Here is a 22,269-nt window from a genome sequence, read left to right as displayed (position 1 = left end):
AGCGCACGCCTATAGTAGAATCACTAGCAAAAGATTCTTCAAAACAATCACATGATACCCACCCATTCTATAATAATTGGAATACAAGAATAGGTCCCACTAATTATGGCCGTGGACCATGGTTAGCCGTCACTCTTGAACCATTGTTAATGTCCAACAACCAAATAAATAAAGCTGGAATAAGGAGTACAATCCTTTTGAAATTGGACTAATATCTATCTGAGTTATGTAATGGTTTGTATTTTTTTTTTTTGGGGGGGGGGGGGAGTAAAACAAGTAGAAGTTTTAACTTGGTGTTTAAAGTTGTAGGCCTATTGCTACTAAAATTACGCCAAGCACCCACTGGAATTGAGTTGGTCTAGTAACCAAAACAGCAAAGCTGGAGTCATGTGCTACTGCTCCGGGTGCAGGGGCAACACCTGCCTCAGGTACGTCGCATACTCCGAAAGCCATATTTTCCTACACAACATTTAAAGACCACAGTCAATCAGAAGGAAATGGATGGAGATAATGGATGGAAGTATTGTTGTCACAGACCTTGCAATAGACAATGTTTCCACATCCGCAAACAAGATGACCGTTTGCCACATCTAAGGCCTCCGGAGCACCTCCACTATCACTCCTCTGAAATTTTCATGCGAGAAATAGTTACATACGCCCAATTCAGTAACAGTTAAGATGTTTAGACTGCTTATGCTTTAGTAGTAACGAATCACAGTTGTTGCACCATTTATACCTTGTAAAAGTCCACAGCAATGAAGTTAGGCCACCGGTTACCAGCTGCCACATAACATGTGTTCACCATTGGAAGCAGTGGAGCTGAATTATGTTTGCAAGCTTGAGTCACATCTGGTGTATCAGGAAAGTAGTTGACTAAGACCAGTGACCTTGATGTTGCATTCATGGCAGGTGATTCTGCTCGGTTTGGACAGGAACCAGCTACCATCCCGCCGTTTCCATCTGTTATTTCGAGTGCATCAATGTTATCTCTGCTTCTTTGAATGAATTGTTCAACAGAAGAGGGTAACAAGACTCACATTGGTTTTCTACCATGTATCTCCATTGATAAGCTATGCCTTCAGAGGCCTCCTTAGCTGACTTTGAAGTGAAAACCACCAGGCGCTGATTTTTTTGGACCATATCATCAACCGTTGGCCACTTTCCACCATTTTTGGGCATTCTAGATACTGGAAACCAGTACTTCCTCAGGCCAGCAGCATCAAACACTTTAGTCAAGCCCCTTGGGGAGGTAACATAGTCTTCAATGATAATGGTAACAATTTCTGACGGGTTTGCTTGAAGAAATGCTTGAACCTCTTTTAGAACATTAATTGCAGGTTGCTGATCCAAACAACTTATCCATTATTGCCGTGGTAAAGGAATTGTTAAATTCACATTTTGCAACAACCAAATCCATGTATAATAATCTATTCGCTTTAGATGTCCACACACACTTACAAACGCTGTATAATTGAAGCATTGTCCTCCAAAGGAGTGGCATAACCAAATGTCATTCTGGAAATCATACATGTCCAGCATCAAACCTCTAACACCATTCTGCAAAAGAAAACCACTTCTGAACAAATGCTAATAATTGAAAGAGCACTGCTCATTCCATTAATTTACCAAAATATTGACCATATATGGGAAGAAAATGTTCAGTTGCAGTTAGTGGGAAATTTAACAATCAAATTGTTATCTGATCATTGCCAATATAATATATACTAAATGAAAACCCAGCGCTCTTCTCCTCTAATTGTTTAGTTATGAGTGAAAGTAATGACTAATGATGGCAAGAAACTAGGTTAGCTCACCAAGCATTTATTTCATTATCTCTCATCATCACTTCTTGGTACTGATGCAGCCGGGAGCCGGCAGAACATGGTTGTGAAACAAGTGCGACATCAGTCATAGGTCAACAACAACATGGGTGGAATGCAAAGCACGTGGATTTCATTTTTACCGTCATATTTTTATTGAAGGATCACCTACCGAATTCGCCTAACATGTGGGCCTTTGAGGAGAATAAAGTATGGATGTCGTTTATTCCTCAAAATAATGATGCTTAGTACTATTAAAAAAGAAGCATGCTGGTCCTACGTTCCAAGTTAAAGACAAGTGTTTCACTTCCCCGCTTAAATTAAGAGGTGATATCCTATTGTAGTGCGGTACTGTGAGACCCATGAATTTCGACCATTTGACGAATTCTGACCGTTTGATCTGGCAGCATGAGCTACAATCGTTAAATCAGATTTTGGGCTGAGCTCTCAACCACGGAGATTAAGTTTGGTAACCGGCCATAGCCACTTCATAAATAAATGACAAAAGCATCACAAGACAAGTGAGCCCGATTCACATTAAATTTTTTCCCAAACACTTGAAAAGGATGAATTTCAATGAAGAGCAGTGGATCACAAAATCCACGCCTATGTATACAGTTGTTGAATATGTGTAGAATGTTCTAGATGAGGTTTTATATCCAGAAAGTTGTAATGGCTCTTAGGATTGTGACGCTTGGACAATCTTTTCCATTCATGGGCTTGTTTGTAAAAAGGAAGTTATCTCTTTCCAACCATTTAAGTATCTGTTTGAGCAATAACATTACTTTCTTTTAACCTTTTTTCTCTAGCTTTTTGCGAATTGCTAAAGTTAGTTTCCTACAGTTGCCAAGTCAGTTCGTAAATTGATCTAAATTGTATATTGTATCATTAGATCTAAAATCATTAGTAGTATTAATATGGAGGAAGATTATCTGTAGGAAATTATAATATGTAGATATCTATATATAAAAATTCCAAACAATGATAACTTTAAAAAATAACTTCTTCAAAAAATCATGTAATATGATGTTGTTGTAGTCATTGAAGCATTTAAATTTTAATAAAGATCAAAGATGAAATTTATTCAGAATCAAAGTTATGCTTGACTAAATATTATGATTTACATGTGATTTAAGTAATAAATTGTGAAATTGATGAAAATGAAAAAAAAAACATTTTCTTTAAATGCATTTATATTGAGAGAGAAAATTAAGAAGTGAACGAAATCAAAGTAATGACAAAATGATGTTTTGAATTAGAAAATAGATACATAAATTTGATCTTCAGAGCATCATATTTAAAATTAATAGATCAACTTAATAGACAATGTTGGTGTGGAAAGACTCTTACCAAACTAATTTTGTTGTGAATATTGTGGGCTTTGAATGAATTGGCAAATATAATTTTATTTTTGTACTCTTGTTTTCATACTTGGGAATAATTTCTGATTATTATGAGATGATGTTGGGTTTTGTTGTGATAATTTGGTTCAAAAACAGACCAAACAGTATGATCTCGTAAGACCACCTTTGAGTAGCAATTCTAATTAAATTTCTGTAAAGGTTTTTTAAATGAAGTTCATACCTTTAATATTGATTTTAAAAAAATCACATGCGAACAGAAACACAAATTTCAAAACAGTCCAAATAATAAGAAGAGCAGGGGATGTCGGATTTGACTCTTGACAGAGTCGGAAAGTTCCTTTCTACATAACCACATTTCCCACCTTTTCTTTTCCGGATTTAAATACTATTTTTTATGCTTTTTACTTAGGAAATTGTGAATAAAGACAATCACTTTAGTCATAACATATCAAATACAAAAGAGAAAGAGCGGTGAAAAGTTTTTTCAACGACAGTTAAAGCTATACCATCAAATTAAACCTTCAACAAAAGTGTACGCAAGTAAAAAATAGGTAGGAAAGCATGGTAGACCAAGTTAATTATTAGGTTTGTATATTAATTTTTCCTTTTAAGCAAAGAAATGCATTGATTTACTTTATTTTTACTTAATTAAAGTGGAATTTGCCATATCCTTTCTAGCAGTAAATTAAGTACATCATCCATCTCCAAGATGAGAAAAAAAAAAAAGTCAATCATTTAGGATCCGTGTAGTTACGTTGACAACACAGATCAAACCTTGAGGTCTTTTTCTATTTGCCTCATACTAATCATCCAATACATATTACAACTTAAATCTAGTTGATAATCTCATAAAATAAACATTACTTTATTCAATTCCTAGCTGTAGAGTTCACCTAATTAAAGCGGGTTATTGAGTATCCTACAACTATGTTCAAGCACAACCAAACAAATTCCTTGACCCAAAGACTTAGATATCTTCTCTCCTTAATGTAAAACTTCAATTATTCTAACTTATTATTAAGGAGATTCTAGTCTTTTAATCTTTTCAAAATTTTTACTTTCCAACCAAAAGAACCGACATTACTTAAAAGCAACCCTGACCTAATACCTTGATTAGTTCACTGAAAACTGAAAACTAAACCGAAAAGCAAATAAAAAAGACCGCAAGGGAAAAGAATTATGAATAAAAAAACGAAAGCCGAAACTCATAGGATCTGAGAACTTCGTTTTCTTTTTCCTTCTCATCATTTTGTAGACAGCTAAAGCATGGAATAAACAGGGAGAGGAACATACATTAAGCTGGCTGGTGACGGAGTCCTGCTGGTTTGTAGGAGCTAAAATCAAAGACCCTGTTGCAGACCTCTCTCCAAGCCTTGCATACGAGTTGTGGGTTGTCAACCAGGAGTATCGGTTGAATGGCAGTCCCTTCACCTAATCGAATCATCACAGTCACACCCACAGAATTACATCCATTAATCCTTCATATGTTTATTTATAAATGTGCATGATGCCGAAAATGATGAATCATTCGGACCTGAGAAGTGGGGTTTAGAGGTTGGATTCTGGTGCATCGGGGCCGTACATTTCCATTTGCTAGACAGGTTTCACAGTGCAACCCTGAGTCACAATTGCGATCTGCTACGCATGTTTGTCCCTCCTGTTCAAGATATTACACCCCACTTTCAGAAACTGACATTTCACGAAAAACATAGAACAGTCTTCCTGATAAAAAAAAAAACAGAGAGAGACAAATATGGCATACCTTGAGAGCAGAGCCAAAACCAAAGAGAAGAGCGGCAATGATCAGAACAGTAATCAACTGCAATTGAAATGGAAAATTTTGTTAGTTTTCCTTTGACGACAGAGGAGAGAAGGAGAAGAGAAAGAGAAAGAGAAAGATATTCAAAACTTGCCCGCATTTGGTGATGTTGGAGTTGCCTTTTTGAATTTTTCCTCTGCTCCCTCTCTCTGTTTACAGGATCAGAATTCGTAGTCCATTTTGTGATTTGTTGTGGTGACCCTTTTATATAAGGGCATCAAAGCTGACAATAGAGGAATAAAAATGCAGGTGTTTCTGCGCCGCTATGGGTCTTCAACAGGGCATCTTTTGCTCAGCTAGTTAATGGTCTCTTTAATTAATGATAATACACAGGCTTTTAATAATCGTTTTTTTTTCAATAAAAAAGAGAGAAAAGCATTGAGGGTAACAAATAACTGCAACCCATTTATTAAGGATACATGATAGATAGATCGTAGATACAGTCTGATCTTTCGTAATAGCATAAAATTCTAACAAACACGGAATTGCATCCAATCCAAGAGTGCACTTCGAATTTGTTGCTTAAAGTCTTCCTCTTCTGCTTGCTTGCAACCGCCAATCACTAGCTATATACATATATAGTCATAGGTCTTTATAGTTGTAACATTCTTTTTCTCACACTTTATTTTACGATAAGTAAGAGTTTGCAGATAATTTTTTCTGGGTTTTGTTTGTCCGACAATAGGAAAGTTTTTACTCTTTCAAGGAAGCTTCCTTTTCGTAGACACGTTAAGAGTTGCCTCGGCCATCACTTAATTAAACTGCTTAGTAGAAGAAAAAAGAAAAAATCTTCTTACAGTCTCCACATCTGAGAGCAATGTGGCTTCACCGAGCAGTTTTAACATATCGAACACTTTGGTAATTTTTCACTGTCTTTTTGCCCCAAAACGAATAGCCAGAATCCTCCGACTTTGGTGCAGAACTCTGAGCTGCCCTCTGATCAAGAAGCTTGAGCTGCCTCGGATGACGGATTTTAAAGCCTTTTGTCCTTCACAGTGAGCTCGTGAAAGATAGCTCTGGCAGCCTTTGTGGGCAGGTAACTGACACAAATCCAAGCCCGCAGCATGACAATTGTGGTCCTGTCTTGAACTTTGAGATCTCACATGGGCCAAGCTTGCCATTAACAATGTTCATAATACCTCGGCCATCAGAATAAGTAAAGTCGAGCATCAGCAAGAAGTATGGGCCATATATTCACCAATTTACTGAATTTTGATTTGGCCCAACCTGACAGCGGTTCATTTTCAAGTCCCAGAAAACCAGCTTGAAGTTACCTAAAGAGTGATGTATATTAAGCATAGATGGACCCCAAAGAAAGGTATGAAAAGAAATGCCAAAGGACATGAACCATGTTTTAATTCGGATGATTAGTTTTCAACAATTAGGTGTAGCATGACAGGCTTTGAACAGAATGTAGATCAGGTGTAAGATCTCTGCTACTCAATTGATGCAAAGTCCATCCTCTCAATGTACTAAGTCACAGATAATCAACAATAATGACATGTATCGACAGATGCAGACATGTACTACAGGCTATTGGGGACGTTAAGTTTTCAAGTAGTTAGAAATTGAAAGCATGCTAGGCGTTATTACTCCATTGAAATACATAGGAACAAGGACAAAACTAAGAATGTGCCAGGGTTTTATGTACAGAAAATTTTAACTCCACTTTTAATCCCAGGAGTATGAATAGTTTGTACAGAGTACACCTTTAAATCTGTCATTAATTGGAGTAAACTTCCAACTAAATTAAACGAGGGATTCTTCTTTAAGCAGAATCTTAACAAAATGAACATAACAAGCAAATGTTCCAGGCGTGGATTGCAAGGATAAAATTAATAATAAAAAAAAAAGGAAAGAAAGAAAAGGGCACTGCCTGCCTGTCCAAAATTAACACATAAAGCTGTTCATAAAAAGTTACTATCTTCACTAAAACCCTTAACATCACCCAAAGTTTTCTCATTAAAAAACAGTAGTTCCCACCCCCTGCAAGATACAAACAAGAAACATAACCCCAGACAGGTGCATCAATGTCAATGTTTTATTCTCTACTGATATGAGGTTAACAGTCTTAAGTATAAAAGTTTCAGTACTATTAGAGTGAAGATTAGGCCTATCTTTTTTGTTTGTCAGCACATTAAGAAAACTGATATGATTCCAAATGAACCCGTGCCCATAAGATTACAAACATGCTCGAGTTTCCAATGTTTTGGGTATTGGCCGTTGCAGGTACCCTCACGCCTCCCACCATTACTGTTGGTCCCACTTGGTTTATCACCACGATATTTCCAAGACAAATTTAGCTCACTCGTTGCCATGCCCTCTATTCTCTCTAATTATCACAAGGTCAAATAATTAGAAGTAATCAAAGTAGTTATTCAAAAGTGATGATAGCAGCCCATAGCCCATTGGAAGCCAAACATGGGAGGGGAGCACATGTGACGGATTCTTTCTATTGAAAGTTTGAGACGAGTTGATGTTCTCCCTTTTTATCTTATCCTCCATCTCCGTGTACAAAGGTAGAAGTCCTTTTCCATCCTCGGAGGCCAAACACCTACCTACCACCCCCCCTCCCCTTAGTGTCCTGTTCAGTGTAAAAATTTGTCCTCTTAAAACAGATGCGACATTGTCTGCCATATATTTTGCAATTCTGCAATAACTTTCACTTTTCCAACAAAAGTTTTCCATACCTTGTTTCACACTTTGTTCCCTCAAACAAACAAACAAAACATTGTTTTGTTTGTAAAGAAAAGCATCAAACAACCTTTTACTATGTGGTTACATACAAAATTATATGACCAGCTGATTTTTTATTTGAAGTACAAAAAAGGGGTGAAGTGAATTTCTTTCCTTTGATCACGCTATACATTATTATGGCTTAAACCTGAATTCTTTGTTTAGACATTATTTTATTATAGTTAATGAGTAGGACTAATTAATATTTGTGGGTGAACTTTTTATGATACATATGAAAATGAAGTGTCCTATTCTACATGAAGTCGCATTCTAACAAAAGGGGAAAGAAACCCCTACTGATTAACATTGTTCCAGGCATTGTACACCCTAAAATTTGAAAACAAATACTCGTAATAAAAAGGGTCCCAAAACAACTCTAAAAACTGGCCACCTCAATGTGATTCTTTGGGTCCACAGTCCTCCATTTTTTTTTTCATTTTTCCCATTTCAATGGTAAAAACTAGTTTGAGCCTTTGAGGACACTACAGTGTTTAAAGACTGAAATAAAGAGAGAGAGAGAAACAAAGAGACGAAAGAGAAGGGTCAAAAGCCGCACTCACGCACTGCTTAGTTCTCTATAGTTCCCAGAAGTGCTGACATTAACCCCATTACTTGGATATCTCTGTTCCTTCTTCACATCTTTCTCTCTTGTTTCTTTGGGCAAAACTTTAAAAAAAGTTTTTTCTTTTTCCTGGTCTACCATGGTGGTTTATGCAAAGGCACTGTTGGGTTTCCTGGCTTTTCTTGGTTTGCAGCTTCCTTTGATACTGGCAGGTTACGTTTGATTACTTTCTTGTTTCTATTAGCTTAGCTCTACTTTCCTTTCTAAGCAAGTTGCAATTTTTGTTATCACTTCTTTTCTTTATTGTAAAAGATATAATTTTGAGCCATTTATTATGCGTTTTTTTCTGTTTTGGGTCTGGGGTAAGAATGGAATCCTGACAAATGGGTTTGGGTTTTGAAGCAGAAAATTTTGAATTATGATTGCATTGATATAAAAATGCACGCTTTTAAAGTTTAAACCTTGTTCTGTTTTGATTATGACGGGCATTAGAATGATTGAGCTACCTGCACTTTTTTCGCAGTTATGGGGTTGAGATAATTTATGGGTATTTTCTTTTGGCTCACTGTTTAATGAAGTTGAAGACAATGTCATGTTCAATCCAGTATCTATTCATTCTCTGAATTTAGCTTAATGGATATTTAGAGCTCTGTGTCAAAGATAACTATGTTATTATGGATTGCAAAGCGAGGATAACTTTGTTATTGTTGCTTACTCATAACTTATAAATGGTCCTGCTACTTTTGCAGAGTGCCCCTTAGATTTGAGTGGATCCAATTTTACTCTTGTGGCTTCTGTATGCTCCAATAAAGATGACAGAGGAAAGTGTTGCCGCTATATGAATGCTTTCATTGCAGTTGCTGTTGCTCGTTATGCAAACGTGACAAGCAACCTAGGAGTTACATCAGATTCATCTGACGTCTGCATCCACTCCATATTGCAAACCATGGAACTGTATGGAGTGCCACGAAATGCCACAATTTTCTGTGGGTTTGGTACAAAAATTCTTGTTAGTTATGACTGTAGGGGCCGAACAACTGTCATGCAGATGCTTGAGTCTCCAAAATTTATGGATGTCACAGAGAACTGCAAACTGCCACTTTTGCAGGAAAATGATTGCCGAAAGTGTTTAAATGCTGGCATTGTCTACCTTCATCATCTGGTTGGATTTGAAAATAATATGACATTGAGTACTTGCCGAGATGCAACCTTTGTTGCGCTTGCAAGCCAAGTTGACAACACTTCAGCCATTGAAATTGCAAGCTGTTTTTTTCAAGTTCAGGGATTTAATATCCAACCAGGTACGAATAGTTTTATAAAAAGCAGTGGTTTGGTTTTTTATGAGAATTTTGCCTATATCTGTTGTCAGTTGCAGATAGTCTTTCATAAAATTTCTCCCACTTTTGCAGTTTCTTGCATGGATCAAATGTTTATGACTTTTTAAATTTGTATCCCTGTACCCCCTTCCTCGTCTTTCCACTTATCTGTGGTGATAAGAGCCAAGAAGCATTAATGGGCCATTATCTTTCTGGTACTGAAGATAGGTGGTTTATAACAATCATCAGGCTAAAATTGAGTTTTATGAGGATTAAAGATAAACCTTGTAATGTTTTGGTGCCTTGTTCAAGAAAAAAAAAGTGAAACTTAAGTCTGCCTAGAACAAATGATGCTTCTAACAATAACATTTTGTCAAAATGGTGCTTTTGCTTTCCTGTATTAACTGCATCAAGATATTAGTTATGTGAGTATGTTTGCCATGACTTATTTTCTGTAAATAAACGAACTTTTATGTACGCATCCAATGATTTAACTAATTATTTGTTGCAATTATGATGCTAGTTTCAGAGTCATCTCCATCTCTGCCTGCCCCTAAGGCTTCTCCTAGTCCATTGGTTGCTGCTAGCCCAAGTCAACTCATGTTGGGAGTGCCTCCAAAACAAAAGCACCATAACTACCACCTCACATTAATTCCCGGTGTTGGCATAGCAGTTACAGCAGCTGCTGTGATGATGCTTATAATCTTGGTAGTTTTGATTCGTAGGAAAAGCAGAGAATTGGACGATTCTGTGAGTATGAACAAGAACTCTTCAAAACTCTTTCCTTCTTCTCGGCCCATGCGAAAATTTCAGGAAGGTATGCCTTGATATCACTTGTTCTCCTTTGGTAATGGCATGTTTTGAACATCGTTTTCTTTCCAAGGACAAGTGGGCGGTCTGATGGGGATTTGTATTAAATGCAGGTCCTACATCAATGTTCCAAAAATATAGCTACAAGGAAACAAAGAAAGCAACTGACAATTTTAACACCATCATTGGTCGTGGAGGGTTTGGAACAGTGTACAGAGCTCAATTTAGTGATGGCTCAGTGGTAGCTGTGAAGCGGATGAACAAAGTTTCAGAGCAGGGCGAAGATGAATTTTGCAGAGAGATAGAACTTCTTGCTAGATTACACCATCGTCATCTAGTTTCTCTAAGAGGATTTTGCAGCAAAAAGCATGAGAGGTAATTCATTCTTGTATGAATGTCCGTGTGATTGATCACTTACCAGCATAATTAAATGCTTTTGCTTCATGGCAGGTTTCTAATGTACGAGTACATGTCAAATGGAAGCCTAAAGGATCATCTACATTGTATGCTTCTTAATTCCCTTAATTCACATTTCTAAAGTTGGATATTATTCTTAAACGGGGTTGGAGGGGTATCTTAGGAGCATTTTATGGAAGTTGAAGCTTGCATATCAGTTTCCATAGCATTTGAAAGTCCGTGCATAGTTTTGGTTCAAAATAAGAGATTAGCACGCCCATTTGACACCATATTGGCTTCTGTTAGCTTTATTGTTTTGGTTTATTAAAATTTTCTGTGATAATTCTGTTCTATGTCCTTGTTATTTTACTATGTCCCTCATTTGCTTATTGAATGCTGTAAATGGATTTGATCTCATATTTGTGCAGCCCCAGGAAAAACCCCACTGAGTTGGGAGACCAGAATACAAATTGCCATTGACGTGGCTAATGCTTTGGTAATAGGAAAATGATTCTAATTTGTTATTGATTTATTCTGTCGTTTTTTGAATTCGCAGATTTGTTTTTAAAATATTATCATCTTGTTAAATCACTTCACTTTACTCATCTATGATTTATATTTGCAGGAGTACCTTCATTTTTATTGTGATCCACCTCTGTGCCACAGGGACATCAAATCAAGCAACATTTTGTTGGATGAGAATTTTGTTGCGAAGGTATTTTGTCCGTTGAATGCACATTTACTTGTACTACCACTTGTATTTTGCTCTCACATTTATGAGAAACTCCTTGCGGAATATAATAAGTTCTCTCCATAATGCTCAAAGTCATAGAAACAAACACACAACTTTAAGAACTTTTGATTTCCTCACCATTTTCTCAACACATTGGTTTTAAATAAAGTAAATAGGAGTTTTTGTGATCTTTCTCAGTATATGTATGTCTGTATAATAAAAAATGGAGTACAACTTGCAATAACCAGAGGAAGCTGAAAGCTGGTGGAAATACAAAAGGCCATATTAAAACTAAGAGAACAGTTTGAGTAAATGGAACAATTTTCAAAGAAATTCAGGAAGGAACTTTTTATATGAGAAGGTTGAAGAACTTCTGTCTTCCAGTAAACGCATCAATGCACATTCCTTTGTAATGATTCGTGCTTTCTGCTTTACTGTATCCTCTAGGTTGCAGATTTTGGCCTTGCACATGCTTCAAAAGATGGTTCTATTTGCTTCGAACCAGTAAATACTGATATCCGTGGAACTCCAGGTTAGCCAATAAATTATTTGGAAGGTTAAACAATAATTGTCTTGTGTTTTTTACTAAAGATCTAAACGTTAGATGACTTTCAGGTTATATGGATCCTGAATATGTGATCACTCAAGAGCTCACTGATAAAAGTGATGTGTATAGCTATGGTGTACTACTTTTGGAGATAGTGACGGCAAGACGAGCTATACAAGATGGCAAGAATTTGGTAGAATCATCCCAGATACTGATGGGGTCAGAGTCAAGGCTAATTGAGCTAGTGGACCCCCAAATTAAGGACTCCTTTGACTTAGATCAACTGCAGACAGTTGTGACCATTGTGAGATGGTGCACTCAGAGAGAAGGGAGGGCTAGGCCTTCAATCAAACAGGTTCTTCGCCTTTTGTATGAGAGTTCAGATCCGATGCAAAGTGGGTTCATACAAGCTGTTGAAGATGAAGACTATGAAGGTAGTGAAGGAAGAGGTAGGTCAAGTAGAGGGAAAGTACCTAGGAGTGGACCTCTTTTTTACAGTGGGGATGGAAGATATCTTGCTTCATCTTCTAGTACATCAAGGTCATATTGTAGTAGAAGCTTTTTATTAGAAACTGGCTCACCACAATCTCCTCAAAATATACTCTCCCTTTGAGGCTAATCATTTGTTTTCTTGATCCAACAATATGAGAGAGCTGCCTCCATTTGATTAAGCCACAGTTCAGAAATTGCCTGGTGTGATTTGAGTCATGAGCTGGCAGGTATACATGGTCTTTGTTAGGCAGAATTCTCCTGTTGTAGAGCAGGTAAATGCCATCAAGCTTGTTACTTGTACAAATTTGAAGAGTAGTCATCCTATAATGTTCTGGTTTTTGTTGCCCATAAATTTTTTGGATAACTGAGACATAAATGTATTTTTTGCTTGTGTCATTGATACAGAGATTAGGGTATTGCAGCTAGTCATCAAGGTTAACTTTGTCTGTTATTGATCCAAAAACTGGGAGAGATTCCTCAGTGCAATTGTTTTATTACCTTCTAATAAAGTTTCCGCTGTTATATATGGAAAATCATGTAGGAAGTTCGAAATTCCATGGAAAATGAAATCATTCCATCAAAATCAAGTAGCATAGCCCCATAAGGTTCAGTAATCAAGGGTTTCCTTGCTTGCTATGGTGATGTATTTAAAAGTTGATATTGCAGAATCAAACTATGGGCTCCTTTGTTTCCCTTGGCTACCCCATGCTTGTACCGTCCAAAAGGCTTGGGACAGAGAATCAGAAAACTAAGAAAAGAAAGACTGTCAGCAAATCTGATGGCCGGAATTGCTGCAATCACTCTTGCCTATTTGTTCGGACGATTGGAACTATAATAACCCATTTTGCCAGCTAACAATCACTATCAAGTTAACAATGTTGGAAAAATCATTGTAACTTTGGGTGAGTCATCTCACAGTTACTGTGAGTCCGGCCATAGGAAAATCAGAAAATTCACAGGTTTACTCTTTATCATATGATTTGGCCTCTCAACTTAACTTGACTACGTCGATCATATTAACTTCAGGATGATCCATGTGTATAAGTAAGAACCTCTGAATTTCTGAATGCCATATCCAGGTGGTTCTAGTGATCTGAACGATGGAGCAGCTCACTCCATCAACATTCCTCGTTTCTCTCTCCCTCTTCTTCTTTGCTACCACATCCTTGCCTGCTTCAGGGAGCCGTAGGACCTATATCATCCTCATGAACAAATCAGCAATTTCTGCTGCCTTTTCCACCCATCATGATTGGTTTACGTCAACCCTCTCATCCCTGTCATAACAGATGGCTTTTCCCCATTCAATCTCTACGCTTTCAACCATTTACTGGATGGCTTCAGCGCTATTTAGTCCGAAGAGCACCTTGATCAACTTCACGAATTGCCAGTTCATCTTGCCACACAAGTATCCTGAAACATTTGGCCAGCTCCACACCCGATCATTTCTTGGATTTAAGAAACATACCGGGCTATGGGCTGTGGATTTGGTGATGACAAGATCAATGACGTTATTGAAACAGGGACCTAACCTGAAAGCAAGAGTTTGACGATGAAGCCTTGCCTTCAGTGCCAGAGAGATGGCATGCCAAAGCGGCATGGAATTTAACTCATCTTATTGCAACAAGAAGCTGATTGGAGCAAGATCCTTCAGCAAAGGCATGCTGCAGGAAAGAATAGACTTAGCAAAAACAGATGACTATGATCCACCGAGGGAATACGTGGGTCATGGTACCCACATATCATCCACAAAGGCAGGCAGCTGGGTGGTAGGTGTTGAATATTTCGGATATGCAAAAGGAACAGCTACAGAAATTGCACCAAAACTTAGGATTGCCATCTACAAAGTTGTGTTCTTAAATAACAGTCATACTGCCGCAGTAACTGATGTACCGGCGGGCATGGATCAAGCAATAAGGATGGTGTGAATGCCAAGTCATTGCCTTCGGGATTCTTTGAGACTCCGTTTGATGAGAAACCCTATTGCAGGTGGAGCATTTGCAGCTTTGAAGAAAGGCAATAATGGCCCTCATGCATCGGTGGAGAAATTCTCAACGAGGCTCCTTGGATCACTACCGTTTGGTGCTGGCCGAACCATCGGTGGAGACTTTGCAGCTCTTGTCACGCTTGGTGATGGGGACTTAACCGCAACTAAAAAACCTGCCTATAAGGAAAACTTGTTTGTCTCTGGTGTTCCTATATATTGTGGACATGAAAGCGAACCAAAAAACTCTGCGGAGTTTTGCTCTTTGGACCCAGAAGAAGTTGATGGAAAGAACTTAGTTCTGTGACCTCGACTCCAGCAGCCAAATTAATGAAAATCAACTTACTTTTGAAATGGACAGAACTGGAGCTGCTGCAGCTATCTTTAGCTCGGACGATGGGCAGTTCCCCGTCCCATGGATTTCTATGAGCCCTTTGTGATTAGTAAGCCCGAAGGATGGAGAGTTGGTAAAAAATTACATAATCAATTCCAAGAATGCAACAGTCAGTATCAGGTTTCAAACAACCCTTTTGAGTACTAGGCCAGCAAGTGGCTTATTTTTCATCTGGAGGACCTGATAGGAGATCACCATGGATACTGAAACCCGATGTCTTGGATTCTGGAGTCGACACTCAGCTGCATGGTTCCCCAACAGCGGCTTAGCACCAATTGGTGATGATGATTATTTGCTTACAGATTACGCTATTATATCTGGAACATCCACGTCATCCCCCCATGCAGCTGGCATAGCCAAACTGCTTAAAGCCACCCACCGGGACTGGAGTTCGGTAGCCATCCGATCAGCAATGATGACAACCGCTGATGTTACTGATAATGCAAACGGCCGTATCATTGATATGATCACAGGAGTTCGTGGGACTCATCTTGATTTCGGAGCAGTAAATCCTAACAAAGCCATGGACCCTGGCTTCGACTACGACATTGAGATTCAAGACTACCATCAATTACCTGTGTGGGTTAAACTATACGAGATCACAGATCCCAACTATCACGTTGCATTTCACTTTACATGTGATAATGCTAACCTGGATCTTAATTACCCATCATTGATCGTAATATTGAAGAATACAAACACCACCTGCATCACCTTCCAGAAGCTGACAAATTGTGGCAGATGGTAGCTCTGTTTGTTGAGCAGTGGTGAGAGTTCCTTCAGGTATGAAAGCTGTAGTGCAACCAGCAAGAATAACCTTAGCAGGAAAATTCAGTAGAGCCAGGTTCCAACTCACTATGGACATTGATGTCGGAGTAGCAAGTATCCCTCAAAGTGATTAATTTGGGAATTATGGATATCTGAGCAGGTACGAGCTCAGTGGAAACACGGACAAGTCTGATAGTCTCTGCATTCGCACCTTAAGCCAAACTGATAGATGGTCTCTGCGCTCGCATCTTAAGCCAATCTGATAGAAGCCAGAGACGGTGCAAATTACTGGCTGGAAATTCCATCTGATCTTACTATAAAAAAAATTGGAGGAAACAAAAGCGTAGGATTTATTGCTCGAGATATTAATTTACAACAGAGTTCCACATTAGTGGTTGATCAGTTACAACTTACGATGACAAGGCAGGAGAATTACATGGAAACTTCAAACTCCAAATCCATGCACGATGCACAACAAAAATAACGTGCTCCCAGCCTATCCTATCTATCACTTATGAAACCTTTGGCCAAAAAAATTCCAGAAAAAGGAAATAAAAAAAAAAAAACCAGAGACAGATCAGAGACCAAGCATCGATAAGCACAGCCCAAATGTCTGATCTATTCAAGTTAAAAAAAAATAAAAATCAACGGTTACCTACCGCACAGAAAAAATCTGACTGATTCTTCTAGGTACCTACCGCACAGAGAAATTTCCTCTTGCTTACTGGTTCTTCATGCAAGACCACAACATCCCTCACCTTATCAAACAACTCCTCCAGCTTCTCCACACCAAGCTTTCTATAATCCAACGGTTTCTTGTACCGTTGCTGGTATATTTCTTCAAAACAGCCCAAGAAAATTCGGCAAGAATAACTCACCAGAATTTCCTGCAACTCATATTTAAATTGCTCAAGATTACAGTTATCAACGTCACATCCAGCTGCTCCAAAGTTAGTCCGTCCTTCATTCCTCCTCTCATCACGTTCTTCTACCACCACTCTTTCCTCATCAGAAAACTCATCAGAAGAGCCAGCACCTGCAGTAACATCCATGCTTTCCTCCTGATTCCCCTTCCCTTTCTTATCTTTCCTTGCTAGAACCAAAGGAGGTGCACTTGGGCCTGCTTTCCAATTTCGAAGGTAGACAAATTTCTTATGACTTTTTCCATCAATTGCCATAGTGTCACCCATCTTTTTGAAAAGATTAACAAGTTTGAATGCCCCATACTCTGCCACATAAAGAGGCCTCCCAAAAAATTTTTGATACTCAGCAGGAACACGGGTAAGAGGCAGGCATCCTCCTGAAAGTTCAAGCAATTTCACTAGTTGTCCCTTCAAACCATTTATGTCTCCAGGCTGTACCCACATAGTATCATTCTGATCACAAAAGCCAGGACATCCTGATGCTTCATTTAAACCAGATGGGAGACTTTGTGACCTCAAAGTTGTAGGGTAAGAAGGTATGCCCATTGAAGGGTTGCTTGTATATTCAGATAAAGATTGTGATAAAATTGAAAAATCTCTCGAGTTGTAATAGCTGTGCGACATGCCCCTATAAACTATTGCCTCTTCCTCATTTTGCCCATCTGGATTGTCACTAATATGGCACCCCATGAAATACCCAGTAATATCAGCTGGTCCTCGAGGAGGCATTAAGGCCTTTGAGGGATGTACAAAGCCTTCCCCACGAGCAACACTAGGCCAGTCCCATACAAATTTACCAGCATTGCTCAGCGCAGATGAAACACCTACCCCAGAAGGAATAACAAGAATGACTGTATATCCACGTTGACCAAGGATGTGAAGAGCGGGAGCAAAATCAACATCCCCTGAGATCAGCATGATAGACGAAGGTGGAGGGTTATCCAGGGCAAATAAAAACATGTCAACCAAGATAGCCTTGTCAGCAGCATCCTTCCTTCCATTTGGGACATCTATGAGTTTGACACCAGTTCTCTGGCAGCCTTCTCTAAGTCTCCTCGGGAAGGCATTAAAATCACCATATGCAGAGAACATCATAACGGCTCCTTTAATTACAGGATGCACTCGCAAAGCCATTCTTATATTCCCAGCTACATCTTCAGGGCGGACATCACTTGGGACAGGGCAGTTCTCTATATCCCAAAGGATAGCCACAGGACCATCAGTGGAGGTTCGAGTTTGCTGGTTCAAAGGAGGTTGAAGTACATTCACGTTTGAATCTACCATAAGAGCTCCCCTTTGTTCTGAGGATTCTGAAGGAACTACAGATGTAGATGCATTTAGATTGGCCATCCCCACTCTTTTATCAGAAAATTAACCAGCAGAAAATTGATGGAAATGCAAGGATGTTGGGAAAAGTAGTCCTTAAGGCTGAACAAAGCAAATCGTGTGTATGCCAAGGACCAATCCGATAACTGAAGAAGAAACGTTAAGAAACAAGTCAATTGCTATGATTAAGCTTGGCAAGTACCCATCAGCAGAGTTGCAAGTTATACATAAAACTATGCCTTAAAGGGTATAAACAAAGCACAAGCAGTTCATCATGGGCCATCCATATGGCAAAAAGAAGAAAGAGTGAGGAGGAATACCACAAACTGGTTCTCCTAGTAGTTTGCCTTACAATTAGTTGTATATCAGCCAGAACTTTACATTTTATGGCAATGTTTTGCGTAGTTATGGAAACTACACACCATTCTTGATGTTTTCCTTTAGCATCTGCTCCAGATACTTGTTACATAAATCATTCAAAGTAAAACAGAAAAAAGCATTTTAAAAAGAACATAATCATGTGGCCCTTGAGAGAAAAATGTTGGTTCCATAATTTATTTTGCCACTGGTTGTTAAAACAGTTATATATAAGCAAGTGTTCAGTAAAAGATGTCAAAAACAACAATGTGAAAGGTAAATACGCCTTTAAAGGAGGGCTCTTTGGATGCAGAAAGCTGAATACCAAAAAATTTCCTAGAATTTCCCACACCAAATCAGTTTCTTAATTCTTGGAATTGAAGACCAAACTTGACAATTGTTTCCGTTCAAGTATCGTCCCAAGTCTTTGAGTTTCAATTAAAATTGACAAACTTTATTTTATCACGTATTCATAATGAGAATCCTGCACAGACACACACCCTCCTAAATTCAATCACTAAACTCCATAGCTACAAAGAACTAAAAAAAGGGTTAAAAGAAAACCCTTCAATATCTATTTAAATCCCAATATTTTCCCAAGAAACAAAAACTAAAATATGAAATGATCACTCAATCAAGAAAAATAGAAATGAAACACGAATTAACACCAAAGATAGAGAAAAAGGGTACCTTATGTCAAAACCATAACACCATATATTACGCCCCCGTCTCCTGAAACCAATAATCTCAGATCCTGAAACCCAAAAACAAACATAAGAAGATCCAATATTTATTAGAAAAACGGATCTTTATTTCAAACCCAGAAAGTCAAATAAAAATCAGGTTCATCTCAAGAGAAAAATGAAGAAACCTGGGGAAAAAGGAAGGTGTTTTCCTTGATGGGTTTTTCTTATTCCTTTAAAAGAAAGACAAATTGAGATAATCTAAAAAAACTGGGAATCAGAAAGTTAAAAAATGGAGAGAAAATTAGGAGATCATTGCCATGGAGGAACTAGTTGCTTTCGTAGTACAGCTACCGTTTTTGCATAGAGATGGATAGATACGGGCTATCAGAAGTGGCTTTACTTTCTTTTGTTTTGCTCTACTATTGGGAAGGCATTCCTAGACAGTTTTGAGGGAAAATAAACATAAAATCGTGCGAACAGAGTTGTTTGTCTAGTTTTATGGACGGCTAGATTTTGTTCTTGTAAGAACGCTTGGAATTTCTTACGCCTGTTAGTCTGCAGTGGTTCGGCGTAACTAATAATCATCGCTTAAAAATTAAACCCCAAAATTAATGGTAAAAAGTAAAAATGAATTACTTAGTTGACGGGGAAAAGGGCAAATGTCTGTTGTTTTAACTCAAAGTCTTAAAAAATGAAGTAAAATTTGGATAGAGAGTAAGTTCGATCAAAAGATTTTTACTTTTTTTTTTTTTTTGAGATAAGATCAAAGTCTTCAGTTAGAAACAAATGGAGTTCTCGTTCTTCTTGTATCCGTACTTAATTGGAAGAAATTAGAAGGTTGAAAAGACAAAACTGAAAACTTGCTTATGTTTTCAGAAAGCATTCCTCCTTGCTTAATAGCTTTCCTTTCCTGCTTTACCTACCTCGTATCAAAGTGCAAAAGTTATTACTACCCGAAACAGTGGAAGCTTTGATAATGCAGCACTATCAAATTTTGGTTCCTATCTTGAACCATACACTGCTGCCTTCTAACTTGAAACGCCATCTAAATATGTAAAAGAGAATCTGGGGGCAACGCAAAGATTGGATTGATAGAACAGTTTTTAAGTTTCAAGACTCCAGTAAAAAAGGACAACCGTGAACCAAAAAGGGCCATTGAGACCATTTGGAAGCTATGGTGGGTAACAACAACTAGCAAGATACAACTAAAAGATGTACAAGTTATGCACTTACAATCCAATTAACATATATATATATATATATATATATATATATGCAAGAAGAGCTGAAACCTTTACTGGACATCCCAGTTATGCACTATATCATTGTTTATGACTTCAGAACCCTCTCTATGGCAGCGATATAAAAGTCCTTCGGCATGGTTCCAACAACAGACTCCCGCTTCTCTCCATTTTTGAACAGTAACACCACAGGTACAGCCTTGATTTCATAATCCTCTGCAATTGGCAAGTCATCATCCGTATTGAGCACAAAGCAGCTAAGTCTCCCGGCATACTCTCCTGCAATCTCATCAATAATTCGGTGGACCATCCTGCAGGGGCCACACCAGTTTGCATAAAATTCAACAAGAACAGGGCTATCACTGTTCAATATTGATTTCTCCCACGAGTCTTTAGTAACCACCGCAGCTAAACAAACCCAATAAAACATGGTCAAGATGGCATTCAAATGTTCTATACCATGATCACTAAGATCTCCGTAGAACTCAACAAGAAGAAAGTAGAAGTACCGTACAGAATATAGATACACAAGTTTTACATTAAAAACTCAAATTGTCTCTTACTACCAAAGAAGCCTCACATCATTACTTTTAAGAAACACCTTGTTAGATCTTGTTAGTCATTTCTTACAGCCTCTAAAGCTTAGAATATTAACCAGCATCCTAAATCAATAAGTCATATTTGAAGCTGCTCGTAATATCTCAATCAGTTCAACCTTTACTATAACTGATGAAACACAAATCACTGTTTTACATCTGCAATTGTGAGGTTACAAAGAGAAGTTCACTTTCTCACCTTTTCAAAATCTCTTCTCTTCTTTTTAGTCTATTGTTTTAAACTTATTTACACTAAAATTCGGTGTAAGAAGAATAAGAACATAAGAGATTAGCTAGTCACAAGGTGTAGCATCCAATAAAGAAAAGGGGACAAAAAACCCCTTCTACCCAGAGCACTAGCAGTAATGGATCTTCATCACAGGAGAACACTACAAACAAGTTTTTTGGCGGATAGATCAGATTCATTCTATGAAAGCAATCACCTTCCAAAACTTGAAAGTCACATACATAGTATTCGTTACACTATGGGAAAATTTCTCTGAGATCTATTTTATCCGGACACAGAGCAAAAGAACTAAATGGAATTAGTTTGAATATACACATGTCCAAATTGAAAAAAAAAATGGGTCAAATGGCTCTCTTTTTGTATCTGTTTGCAGATCTAGTATCAAATTGATGCTAAACAAAAAATAAAGAACCAATGTTGAATTATCAAATATTCCATCAAATGTCAAAGAGAAGTTCACCATCCCACTTTTCCAAACTTTCTTTCTAATCTATTCAGATAATCGAATTATCAAAAGATCATTAACACCACTGCCCAGAAGCTGCATTACTTGGGATCTTAAAAATCATCATATTTCCAACCAAAGCACCCAACGTTAGGAAAAGTGATCCGTCACACCCACAATTCAAAATCAACCCTTCACTGAGGGCTCATATCCAACGTACCAACACTCGTTTGAAAGCACCAAACCTTCAAAGTAAAAATATTTCCTACACTTGGTTGCCAGTTGCTACAACTACAATCAACTGAAACTGAATATTTTAACAGACCAACGCCTTTTGATTGCTTGAAACAAGTTTTTACAAATTCCGGGAAAAGGCAACCAAACAATCAAACTTCACTGGATTAGCCACTATAAATAACATTGAAAAACCAAAAGAAGAAGACAAACAGAGAAACAGGGTAAAGTTGAATCCGATCAAATCAAACCCACCATTTCAAGCAGGATGACATAATCAAAGGAATAAAGAGAGAGAGAGAGAGAGAGAGAGGTTGGTTACCTTTGGGTTCACGAGTAGAGAGGGCCAGCGGAGGCTCATGACGAAGCTTAAAGGACCCATTTTTCAAAGGAAATGAGATCCTTGAAGAGCTTAGCTTAAAGGGCAACTGAGAAGAAACGGCGCGTGGGTCAGCGCGTGTCGAAGCAAAATGAGA

The 22,269-nt window shown here is 38.0% G+C and overlaps 4 protein-coding genes and 1 pseudogene across 12 annotated transcripts in view; 2 read left to right on the top strand and 3 right to left on the bottom strand.

The window, feature by feature from the left end:
- Window positions 1-76: 76 nt before the first annotated feature.
- Window positions 77-5,509, bottom strand: LOC110424311 (PI-PLC X domain-containing protein At5g67130-like). 2 transcript variants are annotated; one of them, XM_021438869.1, is made up of 9 exons: window positions 5,098-5,509; window positions 4,947-5,003; window positions 4,719-4,841; window positions 4,478-4,615; window positions 1,453-1,557; window positions 1,038-1,341; window positions 737-960; window positions 538-624; window positions 77-459 (listed from the first exon to the last, which is right to left on the bottom strand). In XM_021438869.1, exons 1-9 carry the CDS (start codon window positions 5,101-5,103, stop codon window positions 298-300), a joined length of 1,206 nt encoding a protein of 401 aa, XP_021294544.1. In that variant the 5' UTR covers window positions 5,104-5,509; the 3' UTR covers window positions 77-297. The 2 variants fall into 2 exon arrangements, with proteins under 2 accessions (XP_021294544.1, XP_021294550.1); XM_021438875.1 differs by having other exon boundaries at window positions 1,459-1,557; window positions 5,098-5,490.
- A 2,734-nt stretch (window positions 5,510-8,243) lies between these two features.
- On the top strand, window positions 8,244-13,127 carry LOC110424269 (putative receptor-like protein kinase At1g49730). The gene is made up of 9 exons (XM_021438819.1): window positions 8,244-8,513; window positions 9,051-9,602; window positions 10,141-10,434; window positions 10,541-10,802; window positions 10,878-10,930; window positions 11,252-11,319; window positions 11,449-11,538; window positions 12,004-12,088; window positions 12,172-13,127. The coding sequence occupies exons 1-9, from the start codon at window positions 8,441-8,443 to the stop codon at window positions 12,714-12,716; spliced, it is 2,022 nt and encodes a 673-aa protein (XP_021294494.1). The 5' UTR covers window positions 8,244-8,440; the 3' UTR covers window positions 12,717-13,127.
- A 568-nt stretch (window positions 13,128-13,695) lies between these two features.
- Window positions 13,696-15,954, top strand: LOC110424259 (subtilisin-like protease SBT3; annotated as a pseudogene).
- On the bottom strand, window positions 15,859-19,472 carry LOC110424278 (Putative endonuclease or glycosyl hydrolase). Of its 8 annotated transcripts, none has more exons than XR_002445895.2 (5): window positions 19,216-19,472; window positions 19,035-19,098; window positions 16,398-18,133; window positions 16,153-16,259; window positions 15,859-15,997 (listed from the first exon to the last, which is right to left on the bottom strand). XR_002445895.2 is itself a non-coding variant. In XM_021438850.2 (4 exons), exon 3 carries the CDS (start codon window positions 18,009-18,011, stop codon window positions 16,425-16,427), a length of 1,587 nt encoding a protein of 528 aa, XP_021294525.1. In that variant the 5' UTR covers window positions 18,012-18,133; window positions 19,035-19,098; window positions 19,216-19,472; the 3' UTR covers window positions 16,072-16,259; window positions 16,398-16,424. The 8 variants fall into 8 exon arrangements, 4 of the variants coding, with proteins under 4 accessions (XP_021294525.1, XP_021294505.1, XP_089639318.1 ...); XR_002445894.2 differs by having other exon boundaries at window positions 15,913-16,052; XR_002445893.1 differs by having other exon boundaries at window positions 16,153-18,133.
- A 624-nt stretch (window positions 19,473-20,096) lies between these two features.
- ATHM3 (Thioredoxin superfamily protein) overlaps window positions 20,097-22,269 on the bottom strand; it is a 2,674-nt gene continuing 501 nt past the window's right edge. The window contains exons 2-3 of the mRNA XM_021441247.1: window positions 22,116-22,263; window positions 20,097-20,679 (exon numbers count right to left, since the gene is read on the bottom strand). Coding sequence (XP_021296922.1) covers window positions 20,360-20,679; window positions 22,116-22,263 — 468 coding nt within the window. The 3' untranslated portion in view covers window positions 20,097-20,359. The remainder of the gene's footprint in view (window positions 20,680-22,115; window positions 22,264-22,269) is intronic.

The sequence above is a fragment of the Theobroma umbraticum genome, unplaced genomic scaffold (genome assembly GCF_002168275.2).
Source record: "Theobroma umbraticum cultivar Fairchild unplaced genomic scaffold, ASM216827v3 scaffold_30.0, whole genome shotgun sequence".
NCBI lineage: Eukaryota > Viridiplantae > Streptophyta > Magnoliopsida > Malvales > Malvaceae > Theobroma > Theobroma umbraticum.
This window is presented reverse-complemented; position numbering and strand designations above follow the sequence as displayed.